This window comes from Carassius auratus, chromosome 21, assembly GCF_003368295.1.
Source record: "Carassius auratus strain Wakin chromosome 21, ASM336829v1, whole genome shotgun sequence".
NCBI lineage: Eukaryota > Metazoa > Chordata > Actinopteri > Cypriniformes > Cyprinidae > Carassius > Carassius auratus.
Window position 1 is genome coordinate 21953591 of NC_039263.1, and position 21034 is coordinate 21974624.

A 21034-nucleotide genomic window follows, 5' to 3' on the forward strand; every position below is an offset into this window, starting at 1 on the left:
GGATGGGAGAGTGTGGCTACAGAGTGATGCCACGGGTGGAACAGACGCTCGTGAGCTATCTGTCCCCCGGTGCAGATAGCTGGTCCAGATCCGAGGACTGGTTTGTCACAATATATCTCAAAGATGCATACTTCCACATCTCCATCCTTCCACAACACTTTCTTCCACAACACTTTTATTTCTGAGGTTTGCTTTCGGGGGTGAAGCTTACCAATATTGAGTACTTCCCTTCGGCCTTGCACTCTCACCCCGCACGTTCACGAAATGTGTAGATGCAGCTCTGGTTCCTCTGCGAATGCAGGGCATCCGCATTCTGAATTATATCGACGATTAGTAGATTTTAGCTCAGTCAGAGCAGATGGCGGTTCGACATCGAGATATCGTTTTCGCACACATGGGGGAGCTGAGTTTGAGACTGAACACCAAGAAGAGTGTACAGAGAATCACCAATCTAGGCATAGTGTAAAATTCGACCATGATGCAGGCACGTTTGTCCCCTGCTCGTATAGAATCGATTCTCATGTCAGTCGAGAGAGTCAAAGAAGGTCACTCACTGTCAAACAATTTCAGAGATTGTTGGGTCTGATGGCAGCTGCGTTCAACATCCAACTCTTGGCCTGCTGTACATGAGACCCCTACAGTGGTGACTAAAGACCAAGGGTTTTTCCTCGAGGGGAAATCCACTTCGACTGATCAAGGTCACGTGGCGATGCCTACGTGCATTAGATGTGGAAGAAACCTTGGTGCTTGAATCAGGGCCCGGTGCTGGGAGCTCCTTGTCACCATGTAACACTAGCAATGGATGCGTCCTTCACTGGTTGGGGTGCGGTCACAAGTGGCCACCCTGCCCGTGGTCTGTGGAAGGTCGCCATCTGACATGGCATATCAATTATCTAGAGATGCTAGCCATTTAACGTGCACTAAACCACTTCCTCCCAGACCTGAGAGGTCACCATGTGTTGGTGCGCACCGACAACACATCAGTGGTCTCTTAGATCAACCACCAGGGAGGTCTTTGTTCCCGCCCCTTGTACAAGCTGGCGCACCAGATCCTTGTGTGGTCCCAGGGCAAACTCCTCTCACTTAGAGCAGTGTATATTCCTGGGAAATTAAATATGGGAGCAGACATATTGTTGAGGCAGGGGCCGAGGCCCGGGGAATGGAATCGTCACCCCGAGGTGGTGAAGCAGATATATGGAGAGGCTTCGTCTGTACACATTTCCCCCTAATGCTCTGCTCCCAGGAGTTCTGGCGAGAGTACGCCGGGACGGGGTCCGTCTGTTGTTAGTAGCCCCGTTCTGGCCGGGCTGAGTATGGTTCGCAGATCTGGTCCCGCTCCTCAACAGCTCTCTGTGGGAGATACAGATCAGGACAGACCTACTCTCACAGGCGCAGGGCACGATAATTCACCCTCGCCCGGAGTTGTGGAAGCTGTGGGTGTGGCCCCTGAAGGGCCACAGCTCATAGCATCTGGTCGCTCAACCGAGGATGTTGAGACCATCCTCCAATGCAGAGCTCCCTCAACGAGGAAACTGTACGCCCTGAGGTGCAAACTCTTCACCTCATGGTGCAGAGACCATCAGCTTGACCCAGCTAACTGCCAAGTTGCTACAGTTCTGGAGTTTCTGCAAGCCAGGCTCTCTGCGGGGTTGACCCACTCCATTTTTTTCATTATGTAGCGGCCAATGCGGCCAACCATGTCCCTCTCGGTTTCCTCCGTGGTGCGCTGAGGCTGAGACCTCCAGTACGGTCCCGTATTCCCCCGTGGGACATGGTCGTGGTGTTAGAGGCCCTTTGTAAAGCTCCATTTGAGCCAAGACATATGAGACAGACATCTAACCCTCAAAACTACCTTTCTGTTGGCTATCCCCTCTCTGAGGAGAGTCAGAGATCTTCAGGCCCTCTCAGTGGCCCCTACTTATCTTGGCTTTTCATCTGCCATGGCCAAAGCGTTCATATACCCTCGAGCTGGATATGTCCCTAAGTTTCCCTCTGTCACACCACAACCTGTAGTGCTCCAGGCCTTCTGCCCTCTTCCCTTTTGGGAGCCTGACCAAGAGAAGATAAACTGTATGTGTCCAGTTCAAGTGCTGTACACCTACGTCCACAGAGCTGCCCTGTGGAGAAAATCGGACCATTTGCTAGTGTGCTATGCTCTTCCATTGGACAGATTGCACACGATATTCAGTCGCTCACACTAAACGCGTTCCTTATAGCGTTTTTTGACACAGCGTCTCATTCCCTTGAGGAATCATGGTTACATGCGTAACCTAGAGAAGTTTTTTTTTTCTTTTTTTGCAATAATGTCATAGAAGAACCATTTTCCTTTCAGTGAACAGTTCCATTTCCAAGAACTCTTTCCACTATATAAAACCTGAAATAGAAAGGTTCTATGGATATTAAAGGTTATTAATGAATCAACGGATGCCAATAAAGATATTTCTTTTTATGTGTTTATGACCATAAGAACCTATATAGTGATAAAAACTTTGTTCAATTTCCAAAGAACCACACAGAAAATTTGGAACTGGCCAAAATAAATCTTGATCAGAAAATTCTTTGAACCTGAGATGCTGCTAAGAACGTTTATTTTTTAAAAGCGTTAATTATTACTTGATTACCATCGCACTCTTGATTAATGGTCAGTTGATTGTGACACATGGCGGCTCATACCCATGACTTTTTGACTTGTGTTAGAAAGTCCAGCGTCTACTGGCACACTTGAGTCGGTATATTTGTGACTCATGTTTAGTCTGTGAGCAGCTAAATCAGACAAAGTCATCTTCTTCTCTCGGCAATGTCCTCAAATAAAAAAAGAATTATTCATAAATTAAGTAAATACTGCTTGTTTTAATTCTAAAATGATAGCTTTTCTTAAATTAATTCTACAACGTTGGTTCAAACATGTGGCATACTTTTAATTGGCACAAAAATAATTTGACAATTATATGTGATAACAACACACGTACAATGGAAGTTAACAGGCCAACTTTGATTTCTGGAGTATTTACAGTGAGATTATTATTTTATAAAATTTGTCCTGTTAATATGTGTATTGTTTTAGCTGTAAAGGTTTACAATTTTTAAACTTTTTTAAAAGTTTTTTTTTAACTACATGGTGTTGTAAATCCTAATATTTCTAATATATGTTAATTTATGTAATTTTATGTTTTTTATTATTATTTCATTTTATTTGTGCAGAAAGTCGAAAAAGCATTTCACTGCACATCAAATGTATGGTTATGTTTAACAAATATAAAATATCATAAAATATCAAACTTATTTTTTTCATGCTAAAGTGGTAAAATTGGAATCTACACAAAAAAGAATGCCTATGGTTTACATCTTGTGGCTGTAATATTGAAACAGTGAGTATTTCAACATTTTTCAACATTCAACAAATTTTGGGATGATCAACATTGTGCCACAAATTGAGTTTATTTTATACTGTACCTGAAATTCAAACAGTGTTGAGCCACTATCATGTCTTGGGTAAACTTTTTTGAGAAAGATAAACATGTATTTGTTGTGTGTCTTACCAAGCTTCTGCATGCACGCACGTAGCCGCTCCTCAAGACTAATCACGCGGGAGTGCAGGTCGTCATAGTCATAGGCTCCCATCTCCTGCTGGAGGAGGCCGAGGCTGGACGTCAAGTTCTGCACCTCCTCCTTAAACTGCTGAACCAGTCGCGCATCCGCTTTGTACTCCTCCAGTACGGGAATCAGCGGACGCAGCTCCGCCATTTTTGCCTTTATGGCCTGTAAGTATGTAACGTTGAAATGTTGGAAAGTCTTGCCTACTGTGCGTTCTGTAACCTGTCTGAACCCTTGCTTTTAATTTGAACAATCTAGGTGTCGAATACTGTTGTGTATAGTGTGTTTGTTCATCTGGACACTCTTAAAATAAAAGTTTCAAAGGGGTTTTACAGCCATTGGAGTTCTTATAGAAAACCACATCTGCCTCAAAGTATGTGGACATCTAAACACCACACCAATCTGCTTAAAATTTTCTAAATCATTGGCATTTACGATGAGTTGAGACCTGTTCACATCAAGGATAAAACTATAGCGATAAAGATATCGTTCTCAATTTAAAAGAACGGCAGAGGCCACACCACAATTATATTGATAATGGCTTATTTTATAATTCACCTGACTATAAAGAGCACAAGCGGACAACAAAACTGCAGTGCGCTTATAATAAAGAAAAAGTTATTTTGCATCGGTCTGGATGCTAAACGTTATTGTCATCTTTATAACTATTGATTATGGTGTTAATGAGCATTTCATCTTTGTTTTGCCTCTATTACAGTTTCTACAGTTCTGGAAAAGTTTTTCTGGATGCTGGAACAAGGATGCAGAGATCTGCTCCTGAGCATCAGTCAGCTCAGGAATCAATGTTGGATGATCGAAAAAGGTTACAAAGGTCTTCTATGTTCAGGTCTGGGTTATGTGCAGGTCAGTCCAGTTTTTCCCCACCAAACGACTGGATTAACCTTTATACATATTATTATAACTTTTTTTTTTTACTTTGCTAGGTGCAAAAATGCTCTCTTCTAATTTAAATGCTTGTTTACCCTTGTCCAAAAGAAGTGTATTTTTCGTATAGAATAGTATTAGTTGTATTGAATGTGCACTTGTATTGTACTTAATATTTTAAAATTATATTTTTAAAACGCTGTACTTGCAGATAATGCTTTCAGATGTTTTACTTTGAGGCAGATGTGGTACACTTTGTTAAATTGTTATAATGTCAAATTGTCTTACTTTGAAGAAATACACTTAATTCAGTGTGTTAACTAACATACTAAAGGCGTAAGTACTTGATTATAATTTTAACTATACTGTGTTATGCAATGTTACGTTTAATTTATTAAATCGCAATATAATCATTACAAAGGACCCGTAAATAATGATATGATTTTAATTTACCATAAATGCCTGTCTGCACATTCAGCAGTACAATAAACTTAAGTCCTAAAATCACTCTAAATTAATTTAATATAAATGTAAACTAAAACAGTTTAATTGTAAATAATATGCACTTACTGTAAGTGTCAGTCTGCACTTAAGTATATAAAAGATATTATATTGTGTAATTATTTTTCACAAGGTAAATATAGTGTTTTGAGTTATAGTCTTGATTTTATACATCTTTAAGTGACGTTGTAGTGGAAAATCTTTTAAATTTAATGTGTCCACATACTTTTGGCCACTTTGTGCATGTACTGATTCTTAAAAAAATATACTTTTAACAACAAATGATGCTAATATCAAGAACATAATTGTAATACATACTTAAATTAGCATATAGCACATCAAGAACCCTGAGAAAAGATATTTAATAAGAGGATTTTTTTGCTGAAGTTCTTCAATAAACCAATAAAAAGTTTATTTTAGCAGGTTATGTTTGTGTGTGTGTATGCTTGTAGAGCCAGTGAGAGACCAGAGGCCAAGATGCAGTAAAACTACTCGTATTCGTACAAAAATCATATATCTACAAACATTTATCGACGAAATCAAACGCTCTGAACACGGTAAACAATTGGGAAAAGACTTTATTAGTTGTCGTTTAGAATGCAACAGCAGAAAGGGACACATGCTGAAATTACAACTCACATACAACAATGTGATGTTAAGATTAAATTTTTGACTTCCAAAAACGCATATTACTTCAAAAACCAAAGACTCATAGTGACAAATAATAAGAGTAATAATAATAATAAAAAACTTAAGCAATACTAGCAAAGATGAGAATAATAATGGTAGTAATAATAATAGCAATATAGCAATGAAACGTAATAATAGGTAACAATTCTTTAGAGTAGCATGCAGGAGGAGATCTAATTGGTGGTTGGATAAGGGAGGGGGAAGAAGTGTTTCTTACAGCTAATGTCGAATAGAATATGAGAATCGTGACATAAACAGCGTGACTGACGCCCACTTCAGCCAATCGTGGGTTAGACCTGCCTCTTCTGGCCTCTGGCTCTCCTATCATGTCTTTATAGTTAGCCCTGCAAGCAAGAAACAACACACTCAGCACAGGGAGCTAACTCACTAACCTAGCTAACACATTCACGTGCTCTCACAAACACACACGCACATCTCATGCACTCGCACACTCATGCTTGTGTTACAAAGTGCAAACAAAATTACAGTCCATGCATGTGTCAGGTCGTATAGTGTGTCATGGGATTCTTTGATTGGTACATAATAGAAAAAGCGAAATGTGCAGATCCATTATTTATAATTAATATGTAATGTTTATTTCTATTTTAGTTTATTTTTGTTCTTATTATTATTATTTTTAATTTAATAATGCATATTTAGTTTTGCATTCTTCTGTTCTCAAACGTAAAAATACAAAACTAATAAGTTCACTGATTGTTTCGATCGAATCAGACAGGTCTGCACATTTGGCAAAAATCACACAAGTATTTATAAGTGTGCATGCAATCTGGAGTGTTTGTGTATGAAAGTGTGGATCGATGTGTGCATTCATGTGAAATATGTGCACTGCTTGCATTTCATTGTGTGTTCACCTTGTATTGCTTGGCGATGTTTTGTTTGTGGTTCTCCTCCACCTGTCTGAATTTGGTCTCCAGGCCACGGAGCTGATCTTCCATCTTTACAACGTACTGCAGGTCCCTCTGGGTCCGCTGGTCCAATACTTGGATTGATTGCGTCATGTTTTGCACCTTAAAATACACACAGAATAAGAAGAGTATATATATACATATATACACAGAATATTGAGTTTATTTTTTTAGTTTAGAATTTTTAATTTATTAAATTTGTTATATGTTATGTATATACTATGAAAACAAATATATTAAATAAATATAAAATGATAATGAATGTATTATATATCTTCAGTTTGTTATCCTCTTTAACAAAACTGCAGTGTTTTAATTTTTTATAATATTCTTTCATTTCCAAAAATTATTTTTATTATTTTTATGACAACATGCGATGATTAATATAACTACATATTTAACAAGATATTACGTTTTATATTTTAATAATTTGATATTTAACTTATCCTTTTTTACCAAAAACTTTTTCTTGAACTTCCACCAGTCTTAAAATGATCAGTTTTTGAAGAAACGTTTAAATTTATCAACTCTAAACATCAATATATAACAAATCTAGTGACCTTCGGCAAACTAAACTAGCGAGTTCTGCAGCTATACCACGTCTTCTAATGATTTGATGTGTCCGAGGAGTTGCATCATTGTCTTTCTGAGGAAAGGCTGTTTGCCTTTGCGCCAGCAGTGTTCCAGAGGAGCTCATTAACTCGCAGTGTTTGTATGTGAATAATGTTGTTGTTAGGCTCATGCCTCTAGGTCTCTTTGATCTCTGGAGGAAAGCTCTGGTTGTCATGGATTCTGTGTCAACTTCAGATAGGTAACATGATTCCCAAGGGCAAAGCAATAGAGCATTATGGGTCAGGAGGTCACCTTTTCCAGTAACTGGCGGAGTTGTTTGGTGCGGGCATCCCTTGAGCACATGGTCTGCTGAGGTGCGACGACCGTACACACACACCTGCCCTCGCTGTCCTGTGCCGAGCTGTACACCTGCCAGGACTCCTCTGGGTTAGCAGGTAAAACCTGCAATGAAAATATATTATATCTAAACTTCATATTTTCATTTATAATCCCAGACTTATTGTCATTACAATCACATGACACAAAATTAAGCAAAATCCCATCTGCCCTTGCCACGTCAGACCACGCCCACATCCCCACCCACCAATCAAAACGCAGCAGCTTTACATCAGCCTCATTCACTCACACAGTTTTGTAGTCTATTTGACTGACAGCTGTTTGAGAGAGGCGATCTGTCCTGCTCAGCGGTGTCATTATTGAACTACTGTTGAGTTACAGATCCAATCACAGTCTGTCTGGAGTTGAGGAGAGTGAGGGACAGATGGAGGACTGATGAACATCCACTGATGCAGGTCTGGAGAAATCCAAAATCTCCACAGTCTCCACACCAGTGGAGCATTACAACACTACACAAGACTTTGATTCCGCCTGCTTTGCAGCCTTTTGTGTTATGTTCCATTTTTAATCTGGCCCGTTGTAAACCCCACAGATTTTTTTATATTAATTTTCCCTGAAAGTGATAAAAGACTGAACCACGAAAGAGCTACACAACTGCGTTACATCTACAGTGTGTTTACTGATGTAGCTTATTTGTTTCATTTTTTAACATAAGTTAAAATGTGCTCAAAACACGTTCTTGCGTTCGAAAGAACTTTAGGGACTCAAGTCGTGTTAAAACGCTTCATGTCTTTGTTTATTTCAGTGGGCTTTTCATGCTAATTCAAATAAAATCACACAAAAAATGATCCGGATATCTATTGCCTTATTGCAGCAATTGTGTTTTAGATATAAAAAAGAACTAGTTAGAACGAGAAAACATTGTGAATTGTAATATTAATGCGCTCAGCGTTCGAAATTCCATGACATCACAATCAGCAGGTCCGAGAACGCCACTTTTTTAAACGGAGAAATCGCAAGGAGGCGTGTACACACGGTCCTGCATTGGAAATGTTTAAAGAATTAATGGAACAGAATGCAAAAGATCGAATATTTGTATATAAAATCGCTTTAAATGTGGAAAACGGAAGTTGTGGCATGCTGCAACAGCGGAAATTAATTTACATATTAAAGGCTTAATATCTGAACTTTTTGTTTGAATTTTGAGGGGAAATAACCCGAGACTTACTCCTATACTCCGGTCAGGATAACCGCCCTGCGCCGCGGTCAGTTTGGTGGTGTTGAGCCCCACTAGTGATGGCAGTGTCTGGGACATCCAGTTGGTGATCATTGCCATGGTGCTGAGCACCACACCGATCTTCAGCAAAGGCACCGACATCTCTGCGCACTGACCCAAACTCTCATTCTACACAAGCCACCGGGGAACCGTAACGGCGAGCATCGCTGCCCGTGAGCGCCTCGTGCATCACCATCATCCTCATCATCTCCTCTGACGGTCCCGGTTCGGACTGTTTCACTGTGCTCATCTTGATTGCCAGTGACTGAATGGAGTCCGATGTTGTTAAAGTGATCAAAACTGAACGGCTGTGACCCTCGTCTCCGCGCGCTGCTCTCGTCTGGTGTCTTTTCCGTTATCCGTGCCTTTTTTGTGTGCGTTCACGCCCTTATTGGTCCGCCTCCCCACGCAAGTGAATTACTCAGGATAGATTACAACTGCACACACCGACTGCTCTCCGTGGATGAGAAAGGAGGCGGCGCCACACGTTCCTATATAAGGGAGCGCGTGAACGCGTCAAGCGCCTCTCTGCTCACGAGACACGCCACCGGGGATTTGCAGTTGGCAACGGATCGCGTTAATGGCCCGATATTTTCATAGCCACGCGACTGGAACGGTTGTAAACCGAGCATCCCAATGTCACGCCCCAGTCCGGGTCAATGCGACTGAATAATGATCCCATTTCTCCCGCGGGCCCTTTACTGCTGTTGCTCTGTTGAGATCATCACCAAATTTTCGGTCAATATATATATATATATATATATATATATATATATATATATATATATATATATATATATATATATATATATTAATTATTATTATTATTATTATTTTATTTTATTTTATATATATATATATATTTTTTTCAGCAAATTCTCCTGAGGTTCTTTTCGCGCAATCAAAGTTTTCTCTTTGGTGCCAAACGGGTAACCGTTTAAGAAGACGTTTTAAACAACATTTTTGCGGTTTTGTGTGTGTGTGTGTTTAAAAATGTAATTTGAAAATCTAAAATGAGGTTAAAAGGACAGTTCTATAGTTTTCTGTTCTATTCTGAATGTAAAAAAAGAAAAAACGCAAGCGAGATACTGTTGCTATGGATACAGCTTCAGGCGATCGCGACTTGGTGTTTTCTGACTTGTAATGTCACTTGTTGTTACTGAAACGTTGTTTTGACTTTAAATGCACACAGCTAAAGTGTTATGTTAACAAGCACCCTGTCATAAGTCACTTTTAATCAGTGCTTTTTTTTTTTTTTTTTTTTCAGAAATAGTAGCTACCATTAAAGAACTCACAAGATGTGTCAAGAGAAGCGCCTCTGAAATAAATGGAAACATAAGTGGCATATTTGCTTGGAATCTCTTTATTGCAACCTTAAACATATGTAAATATCTGATATGCACATGTGCAGATGGATTATATATATAAGAGGGTCCCGGAAAGTGCCCGCCCTGCATGCATCTAACACATTCAGTGCCATAAGTGCATTAATTCAGTCAGCATTAGAATGACTCGAGCGCCCCCGTGCTGTGATCCGCGGTACTGTCATGCTATTACATCTGGAACTATGACAGAACGAGTAGTGCAGTCTCATGCATCACTCGTTTAACACCTATTATTCACAGACCTAGACATGTCAGTGAGTAGTCGTGACACAGTAAGAGGTGGAAAACACGTCATAGTTAGAGGTGCATGAATCGTGATCCCAAAAATAACCATATAATATAAATAATCTGGGGAAACCGGGACTACGTGTCACACTTCTTCCCAGTGAATATTTCTCAGGACAATTTTTCTGTAAGTTCAGGCTACATAAAAGTTTTAAATAATTATACTGTTATTGCCCAGGGAAAAATAGATACAGTTCAGTTTGTACGTTTAACTTTGTCCCCTGCACTTGCATTTTGTCATACTAAATGGCGTAAGTTGTCATAATGGTATCCTGCCTTTTTAAGACTTGAGTTTAAAATATGAAAAGTTTTGCTGAACAGGGAAATCAAGTTATATATATATACACACACACTGTATATATGCAGCGAGTGTGTGTTCCCCCTTAAAAGAGAATAGAAGCTGAATTTAAAGAACAGACAAAAACCCTATAAAAGTTTACAATTCCAAAGTAAACGGGGGGGGGGGGGTATGTCATAGGTGTGTCACTTTACGTAGAATGACCTTTGAGTGAGAGAGAAACGGGCTGAGAGATATTCGGGGAGTGTCAGGCATCCAGTTGTGTCTCTGTCAGCATATCCAACCTCACTTTAATAAAACATCAGACAGAAAACATCTAAAACACTGAATCTAGGGCAGATATTCTTTCCGGGCCTGTCACTGTCTATTACATACAAACCCATGCACACTTTTTTGGTTTGCTTGTGGATCCACAATGATCCGATCTTTCTGTACTGGCATTAAAGGACTAGAACTGCCATCATTTACTCATCCTCCTGTCCTTAAATCTGTATGTTTTTCTGTATGGTTTCCCAAAGAACACAAACATAGTTATTTATAACGGAATGTCCAAGGTGTTCTTTTCCTTACAGTGCAAGTGAATGGTGACCACAGCTGTCAGTGAAGTTTGAAATGTTAAGACTGAAATTTCAGACTGTTCTTCTCGCAGAGCTATGATGTGACTTGAAATTTAATGCACGACTTGAAGTATACTTTTGTAAAGGAATAGTTCACCCAAAATAAGAACTTACCCTCAGGGCAAGTTGTAGATAAGTTTGTTTCTTCATGCGCACAGATATGGAGTTCTTTAGCATTACATCACTTGCTCACTGGAGTGGTGTGGATTACTTGTGGCTTGTTGTTTTATCAGCTGTTTGGATTCTCATTCTGACGGCACCCATTCACTGCAGAGGATCCACTGGTGAGCAAGTAATGCAATGCTACATTTATCCTAATTTATTGAAGACACAAACTTATTTACATCGTGAATTGCCTGAGGGTGAGTACCTTTTCAGCAAATTCACATTTGTGATATATTCCTTTAATGTATTTCCTTCATTTTCACAGTTTACCTTTTACTGAATGAAAATGAGCAGCTTTGTCATTCTGCTAAACGTCTCCTTTGGTGCTCGATGGAAGAAATCAGAGGTTGGACCAACATGAGGGTGAGTAAATTATGATTTTTTTTCATTTTTAGGGCAAACTGATCCTATAAAACATCTTTTGAACATGTCATCCCTATAGGGAACATGGTTACCATCCTGCACCTTGGTGCATTTTTATGTGAGAGGAGATGGAGAGAGACATAAAAGAGAGACGGAGTGAATGAAAGATAGAGCCATAGAAATAAGGTTACTTCAGCACAAATCACTCTGGGCTTGAATTTGTTTGGCCTTGAGATCCCTCAGCGTGTTTGCCAATGAACAATACAACTTGAAACACACTGGCTTGTTTTTATTTCAGAGATTAATGAGTAGCATATCAGTGCACGTGGTAGGACTGTGTTTTGCATGAAAATAGTGCAGTAGACTTTTAGAACGCTCTCGATGTTGGGCTGACCTTGTGTCACGGCCTCAGACTTGTAACCTTGTAATAGACACTTATTTACAAATTAGTGGCCTTGGGACGTTCTTTTTTATTTTTGATGTAACATTTGGTCTCGTTAGTTCTCTCTAAACTCTCTGAACTCGACTGTGTTAATTAAATTCTTCTTTCAAACCTAGATTACTTTCTGGCTTTTGATAAAAGCTGACGATCTATTAATTAAAAAGCTATGCTAAATAATACTTTTCAATAAAAGTTTTTGGCTAATGAATCAAACAATTAAAATTAATGCCAAATGTCTATTCTCATTAATTTATGCAACACCAGGGACTTCACAGAGTTTATCTGCTATTTCTCTATAAACATTAACACTAGAATAAAAATGAAAAGTTTTCTATATGAGTTGTTTGATGAAGTTAAGACAACTAATTGAAAATGAAGCTTGTATTGTGGTAAATTAAGCTGCACACTGATCAACTAATCAACATACAACCTCATCCAATGAGGTTAAAGCTAAACCTTAAAGGGATTGTTAAACACTGTCATCATGTTGTTACTCTGTCATTTTGGAACCTCGACAGCATCTGCTAACATTTATTTTCACTGGAAATGAGCAGCAGGAACATTCTGCTAAACATTTACTTTTGTGTTCAACAGGAGAAAGTCAGTCATATGGAGTTGGAGAGAAATTAAGGTAAATAAAAAAAAAGTGATTTGCACATTATCTTGCAATTCTGACTCATTTTCTCAGAACTATGAGTTTATATCTTGCTATTTTGACTCTATAACACATAATTATTAGACATAAACTTTAAATTATAAGAAAATTATGTTTTATTCTCATTATTGGGCTTTATAACTTATATACTAGTTTATATTTTGCAAATCTGACTTTATTTCTTGCAACTGCAAATATTTATCCCAATTCTGAGTTTATAACTTGCAATTATAAGTTTATATCCTGCAATTCTTACTATATAACACACAATTATGAGTTCAATCCCATAATTCTGAGAAAAAAGTCAAAATACGGTAGTAAGTTTATATCATGCAATTCTGAAAAAAAAATCAGAATTTTGAAATGTAAACTTGCAATTGTGTGATACAAAGTCCAATACTGAAAAAAAGATTATATTCATACAATTATGAGTTTATAACTTGCAGTTGTATGTTATAGAGTCAGAACTGTGACATATAAACTCAAAAAAAAAATGTTTATTTTTTTTATTTTCTGGTACTCACTCTCATGTTATTTATTTATTTATTTTGTCATTTTTTAACTTGACAGCATGCGTTGACATTCACTTTCTGCTTTTGTGTCCAACAAACGACATGAGGGCAAATACATCATTTTTTTTATTTGTAGGTGAACAGCTTTAGTTTTACAAAAGTATTGGTCGGTATTGGTCAATATTGCTATTAATTCTAAAACAAGATATGCAGTAAACATCTAATATACATTTTTTATAGCTGCAACAGCGATCAATTTTACTGTCATCAATGTGAGAGCAACAAAACCATAATCTTGAGCTGGGATTCCCTTTAACACTGTTCTTTCTGCTTTTTATCATCTTTTAATAATTCATGTGTAGGCTGTGCGATTTCTGCAGCCCCCAGCAAAACGATAATATCCTGGAGATCAGGAGTGCTGGATGATGATTGGCTCAGAATGAACCAGCAGAAACCATCTGAGCTGGTGGACAGAAGGAGACTGTGGCAGCAGTTACTCATCTGTAATGGTCTGTAAAGCCTTCAGCTTGAGGCTGGGCGTAAAAAAACAGTCCAATGCGATATGAGTGATTTATCAATCGTCTGTGCTGAAGACCTCCCCAATGGTTCTGCAGTGTGGATAGGAAGAGGAGGAAGAAGTAAAGCTCAAAGTTTTCTCCTGCACAACTTGAAATGGTCTGCGTGGTGGTGCCCGTGATACTGCAGAGGTGTTTGGAACGGAGCCCTGCTGTTTGAACACTTACTCTCCCCTACCCCTGCACCTCCTCCTCTGCCTCTCCAAGCAGTCTGTTCCTCCTGCTGTTTTCACTGCTAGTTTACAGAATATCTGCTTCAGAAACTTCAGAACATAGAGGTTTATTTTGTGATTGGGGAAATACTGTTTTATATCTTGGTAAGGGGAAGGAGAGCGATGTGTGTTCGTGTGTGAACAGATGGTAGATTTTACATTTCCTTGAAGAAAATGAGTCGTGCTCGGCTGTGCAAATTTCACAGGCCAGTTTCAAGGGTGTTTTGGGTGGTTGCCAGGGTGGGATAATGCTACTAAAGTGTGTTTAGTGATTTTATGTTGCTTTGCAGTTGCTAAGGTGTTTTGAATAGTTGTTTGTGTGTTGCAGATGGTTGATAATGTGTTTTTGGTGTTTGCTTGGGTGTTGCTATCCTATTAAAGTATGCTTAGTAATTTGTATTTTTATTTATTTTATTTATTTTTTGCAATTGCTAGGGTGGTTTGAAAATATGTTTGTGTGTTGCAGTTGGATTGCTAGGGTGTTATGGGTTGTTGTTATGCTATTAAAGTGTACATTTGTACTAAATATGTTGCTGTACAGTTGCTAACATGTTCTAATTGGTAACCAGGGCTGTTGATATGATTCTAAAGCATACTTTGTGATGTTTGTGTTGCTCTAGTGTTATTTGTGGTTATTAGTGGTATTTGTTTACTAGGGTGTTTTGGGTGGTTGCCAGGGCATTGCTATGCTGCTTAAAATGTTTTTAGTGATTGTGTGTTGCTTTGCAGTTGCTAGGGTGTTTTAAATAGTTGTTTGTGTGTAGCAATTTGATTGCTAGGGTGTTTTGGGTAGTTCCCGGAATGTTGCTAGGCTCCTAAAGTAATCTTAGTGAATGATAGTGTTGCTAGGGTGGTCTGAATAGATGTTATGAGTGTAATTTGTAAAAATTTGGTTGCTAAGTGTACTTTAGTTATTGTTAATATTTTGCTATGCAGTTTCTTGGCTGTTCTGAATGGTTGTTCGTATATTATCTTTTGTCTGCTTTGCTGTTTAGGCTGTTTACTCATGTATTAAATGTATTGATGTTTGCTAATCTTTATTTTTAATATATTTTTGCTAATATTTTCTCCCTCGCTAAGGTTTCTGGATGTTTTAAGGTAGTTTCTTAGTGGCAAAGATTAAAACAGCCTGCCCTATAGTCTCTATAATATCCTTAAATATTTCTGATTATTAGAAAGTAACAACACACCTTTTCGTTTCATTCACTGCCCTTAACACAGAAGGGACCGTCAGTGTGTCTCTGTATCCTCCTGCTGTCTGTCTCTTTCTTTACAAAGCAGTAAACACACACACTTGCCCTTTCACAGTTCAGATGCTACAAAATTATATGATGGACAACACAAATATAAAGATTTAGAGCATGCTGATGATAGATTGGTCTTGCTATCGATTGGTGATTTCAAAAAAACGTGTGTGCATGTGATTTCTGGGTTACTAGAGAGAAACAATGAGTGTCACTGCTGGTGAAATGCCATCATATAAACAACAGCTTGTGTTTCCTTTTAAACGCAGGCACACACTTTCCTTTTATCTCCCTTTCATAGTCAAAACCAGACACAATCGATTAAAGGCAGAGCCATTACTAATAATATAATTCTTCTCATCCACAGGCTAGATTATTCTCTTTTATGAGAGCGTAGTGATGACCTTTATCTCCATGAAGGTGATAAGACCATAGAAGATGTGTATCTGTACCGTGGTAATCAAAAACTAATCTCATTCATTCTATAGCTGGTGAAGAAGGAGACATTATCCCCATTCTCTCTCTCTCTCTCTCTCTCTCTCTCTCTCTCTCTCTCTCTCTCTCGTTAATGGAAGTTTGAATGGATTCTACATTTGGACTTGGGCTACATACTGAAATACGATTAGGACATTAACACAAATTGAAAAGACAGCATAAGCACCGCTGGGAACAGAAGCATCATGCCATGAAACTAAATGTGCATGTGCCCTGTCAGAATTATTAGCTAAGTGTTATACAAAAGATTATTTTAAATGAATTCCAATTAAACTATTTTTTAATTATGTATTAAAATTATAAATATATATATATATATGTATATAAATGCAAATACAAATACAAATAAATATTACTAGAAGTTTAAAAAATAATGTTGCACTTATGTCATTCTGAAAAGTACATTCTGTCATTATGGCTTCATGTCACAAGACCATTTTCACTACAGAAAAATTCATGATGATCCCTGGCTGTCAAGTTTAGTTGTGATTTTTCTATTGAAAACAGGACATTTGGGCGGGACATATCTAACATACAAATAAAGAGCTACTCATTTATTAGACATTTATTAGAAATTATTTGGTCTTACGTCTTCCTAGGACTTTAAGTGGTGCATGATGCTCCTGACTAGGAAGATCAGATTCTCATCTCTATCCTCACTATCTATCTGAAAGTTCCTGTAAAACAAACTCAAATCATTTTAGGTCTATTAAGCCCTTTAGAAAAACTGCTGTGGATCAATTTGAATCCAATCAATGGTTGGTGCATAACTTGGTCAGGGGAAATATTTTGTTCCAGCTTGCATTCTGACCTAAATAATGTTACTGATTTTCAAATGAGATCAGTTTAGACCTTATTCTGTCAAACGGGTTCAGGTTGGAAACTTGTTGATAATGAGTGGGTGAAATGATGGGAATCTGTAGTATGAGATCCATCAGCTGTTCTGTGGGTGGTGTTATGGGCTTTTTTTCTTAGTGGTGTTCAGTGAGTGCTATTTCCATTAAGGAGATGTTTTGTGGGTTGTGTAGGTGTACTTATTGAGCTTTTGAGTTTAGGTTCAGCTGCTGTAAGCAGTTTTAAGCAGTGCTTTGTGTGCGTTTAGGGGTGTTCTGTGATGAGTATTTACATTTTAGGAGATGTTTGTGGATGGTGTTCAGTAAGTAGTGTTTTAGGAACCATGGTCCATGTACTGTATTTGTTTGCATTCAGAGTAATGAGTGTTGCTTTTTTTTTTTGAAGGTGGTGTTAGGATGTGGTCTATACACTCTTTAAAATAAAGATTTTTAATAAAAAAAAATTCTCAACTTGATAAGAAAAAAACAATTGATACACTCTTTAAAATATAGATTTCAAAAGCGTGATTTTGCACTGATACCATAGAAGAACCATCTTTGGTTCCCCAAATAACTTTTCAGTGATCAGTTCTTAAAATAACCTTTTTTTTCTTAGTGTGAGGAGCGTTTTAAAAATCTAGAGAACATTTTTCCCCTGTTGTGAACCCTTTGTGGACTGTAAAGGTTCCATGGATGTTTAAGGTTCTTCATGTGACCATCAATGTGATTTTATGTGTAGTTTTCTTGAGTTCTTAAAAAAAAGGTTCCAAATGGGTTTTCTTTTTGTTGTGATGCCACAGAAGAACCATTTTTTGGTTCCCCAAAGAACCTTTCAGTAATCAGTTCTTAAAATAACCTTTTTTTTTTTTTTTTTTTTTTTTTAGCTATGAAGGACATTATAATGAAAGGTGTTTTTTTTTTTTTTTTTTTTTTTTTTTGCAATGGAAAGGTTCCATGGAAGTAAAATGTTATTCATGGAACAATCAATGGCAATAAAGAACCTTTATTTTTAAGAAGAACCATTTTTTTCCCCCCAATTGATCTTTCAGTGAACAGTTCTGTTGTCAGAAACATTTTCTTTCTGAAGGTTCTTCAAGGAACCGTAGATGCCAATAAAGAACCTTTATTTTTAAGAGTGTTCTTTGGAAGATATTGAAGTCACATCATACATATTTGAGGTAAGTGCTTTGGTTCTTGATCCATTAAAGCACCACTACACGACTGGTTTTCTAAAGAGCTAAAAGATATAAAAGCTCTTTGAGGAACTCTTTGGGCCCTGTGACTCATCTCAGCTCCTCCTAAACACACAAATTGAAGGCCAACTCCGTTTCCACAGCACAATTACCAAACAATGACAATTTCCTGAGTTTGAAACTAGATCACTGCATTTGTGAGAGACGAGCATATGACTTTGTTGTGTTTGCTCACACCTGTGCTCCTAAGGTACTTCATGTGTTTAATTTAACACTGACCGTAGCCTAATCACAGAATGGCATTTTGCTTTTTTTGTTCTTGTGTATTTATGGGACAGTTGTGATTTTGGATATGAAATGATTGTATATGACATGTCTTTCATCCAATACTTGAATACATTTGATGTGTTTGTGTATATGTTGCGAGGTCTTCTTCTCAAACTGGCTAAAGCTGAGGAAAATGCCAAATTGTCAGCGATTCAATGGGCTGTAAATCTCAGAGATGAGAAGATGAACAGAGCCACGTGGCGGTAATTGATGGGTTTGGCAGAGTCAGTTTGAGATTTACTTGCGCGCACACGCCGAGTAAGCATGCTGCCCCGCAGCGAGCCTAATGCAACATTTACACAGGCTGTATGGTTCACATGCTCATCCTTTCTGATCAATATGAAAATACATGCTACAGTGAGATGCTGGTTAAAGGAATAACTGAAGCGTGAAGAGCCCTGTTTGCATATGTAGGAGCCAAGAACACTGCGCTCTGGGTAATGTTAGTAAGAGCAGCCAAATGCTCTTCAATTCTCTAGTGCAGAGCTCTAGTTTCTTTTTGTAACACTTTACCATATTACTGTCCATTTCACCAGGGACGTAAACCTTTGGGGGAGATGCCATATTTAATATGACATGAATGAAAGTAAGGGGCATTTATAGGTTTTATTGTTTTGGCATGTTTATTTATCACAGTGTTTGTGTGTGTGTGTGTCTCATTTGAGTTTTGCATTGGCTGAACAATTAAAATAAACATAGAGGTACAGTTTAACCCATTAAACACTATACATCTGTATCATATTTTCATTCATGCATAATTAAATATGCATATGTCCCAAGGTATATAGAAACCATTATGACAGGTGGTGACTTGCCAGCCCCAATTTGAGAAATGTAAATTTTCTTTCTCTCTCTTTTTGTGAAATAATCATAATTAGGCCCTAATGTGCACTTTTTCAAATTACTCTGTTTCATGTAATTAGTAGTGCTAATAATAGCAATGTGCAATTACAGCTCTACAAAATCTGAAGTGCATTAATATTACTTAGCACTTCTCAAGTTCTGTTTGGGTTCTCCCAAGGCCTTCAATAGTTTAAAAACGTACTTATATCAGCTTGATATATTATATATGTGAGTTTATTATATCAAACTTAAAACATAATTTAGGACTCAGAAACATGAATACGTGCAATGAAATGCAACATAAAATACACTTCTGCTAGATCTGTTTTGTGTTTCTCTGCAAATGTACTGTATATTTTCAATGCTCAAAATGACCCAAACAGAAGCATTTGGTCACATTTCTGTAAAGTGCATGTCGTCTTTAGGATAATATCGGCTGGACGGAGGTTGATTCCATTAGAAGAACATATAAAAAGCTTAGGTTGCACTTTATTTGAAGGTGTCCTTGCTACAGTGTAATTATACATTTAAGTAGTAAAATTAACGTGTACTTAATATATGGTTAGGATTTTCACAAAGCTGTTATGATTTTTACTCTTACAGAATTGTAGTCCCTGGGACCCCAAACAAAGAATGCAAAGTCAGATTAAACAGTACACGAGGGCTGAATACACAGTAACATAAATGTTTGCTCTAATACACGAGGTGCAAATATGTAAATAACTCGCTTTTCCTGCAACTTGGTCGTGCGTTGATTGTTTGCTGTGAGCTGTCACTGAGTATAAGAATTGACTCTTCATATTTCTGGGTTTGTAATCCCATTCGTTAATCTCTTCTGCCCATTAATTCGGCTAATTCACCGCAGTCGGATCTGTGATAGATGTTTATGTGTGTGTGTGTGTGTGTGTGTGTGTGCGCGCGCGCGCGCTGTGTGTGTGTGTTTGAGAGAGAGAGAGAGAGAGAAAGAGAGAGTGTGAGGTAAAGATGGCGATAGACCTACTTGCGTGAGTTCCGTGCCCATCAGCACCAGCACGATGAGACTCAAGAGCTTGTTCACGCGCTGCATCTCGCGCCTCCGCTCGCTCGGTCTCGCTCTCGCATGCAGATCCGGTCCGGTGCCTCGTTAAGACCCGCTCTTCGGTGCTCTCTCCTCTGTCCCCGGTCTCTCGCTGTCTCTCTTTCTCTCTCTCTCTCTCTCTCTTCTCAGCAACAGAATGACAGAGAAACAGCACTCGGTCTCGCGCAGCCGTCTCTGGGCATCTCGCGCGCAGAGCGTCCCTGCGACTCCCGTTCCCGTTAAATGAGCGGCTCTGGAGGTCTAGCGTCACGCAGGGAGGTCTGGTTAGCCCAAAACTTTGTGTGTATCTGGTTGTGTGAGGCGGAGAGACTGTTGAGCGCGAGCGCGAGCTGTCCTAGGTGCTGAAACCGGATGTGACATACAGCGCGCGTGGGAAATTCAACGGGGATGAGCGAGAGGAGGAAGAGCAGGACTGAGCTAATTGGTCGAACCTTGCTGCGTCAAAACAGTCTTAATACACTTGTAAGGACATCTTATCTGCATACGGCGTCAGATGGTATATAAAGAAAATCTAGTAATTCTTGTATCACGGTTTCCACAAAAATCTGCCTCTTGACCACTAAACCATAAGGGTTGTTTTGAATCATGCATCATCTGAAAGCCGAATTAATAAGCTTGTCAGGATAGGACAATATTTGGCCGAGATACAACTATTTTAAAATCTTTAATCTGATGGTGGAAATTGTTTTTTTTATATATATATATTTAGAAAATAGCCTTTAAAGCTGTCT

The 21034-nt window shown here is 38.4% G+C and overlaps 1 protein-coding gene across 2 annotated transcripts in view; it reads right to left on the minus strand.

Moving 5' to 3' along the window:
• Positions 1-20686, minus strand: part of LOC113038945 (noelin) — a 30355-nt gene extending 9669 nt beyond the window's left edge. The window contains exons 1-4 of one of the 2 annotated variants that reach the window (XM_026196760.1): positions 20226-20686; positions 7461-7610; positions 6543-6698; positions 3540-3759 (exon numbers count right to left, since the gene is read on the minus strand). In XM_026196760.1, coding sequence (XP_026052545.1) covers positions 3540-3759; positions 6543-6698; positions 7461-7610; positions 20226-20291 — 592 coding nt within the window. In that variant the 5' untranslated portion in view covers positions 20292-20686. Of the gene's footprint in view, positions 1-3539; positions 3760-6542; positions 6699-7460; positions 7611-8733; positions 9415-20225 lie in introns of those variants that run through there. The other variant, XM_026196759.1, reaches the window with a different exon arrangement.
• Positions 20687-21034: the final 348 nt, after the last annotated feature.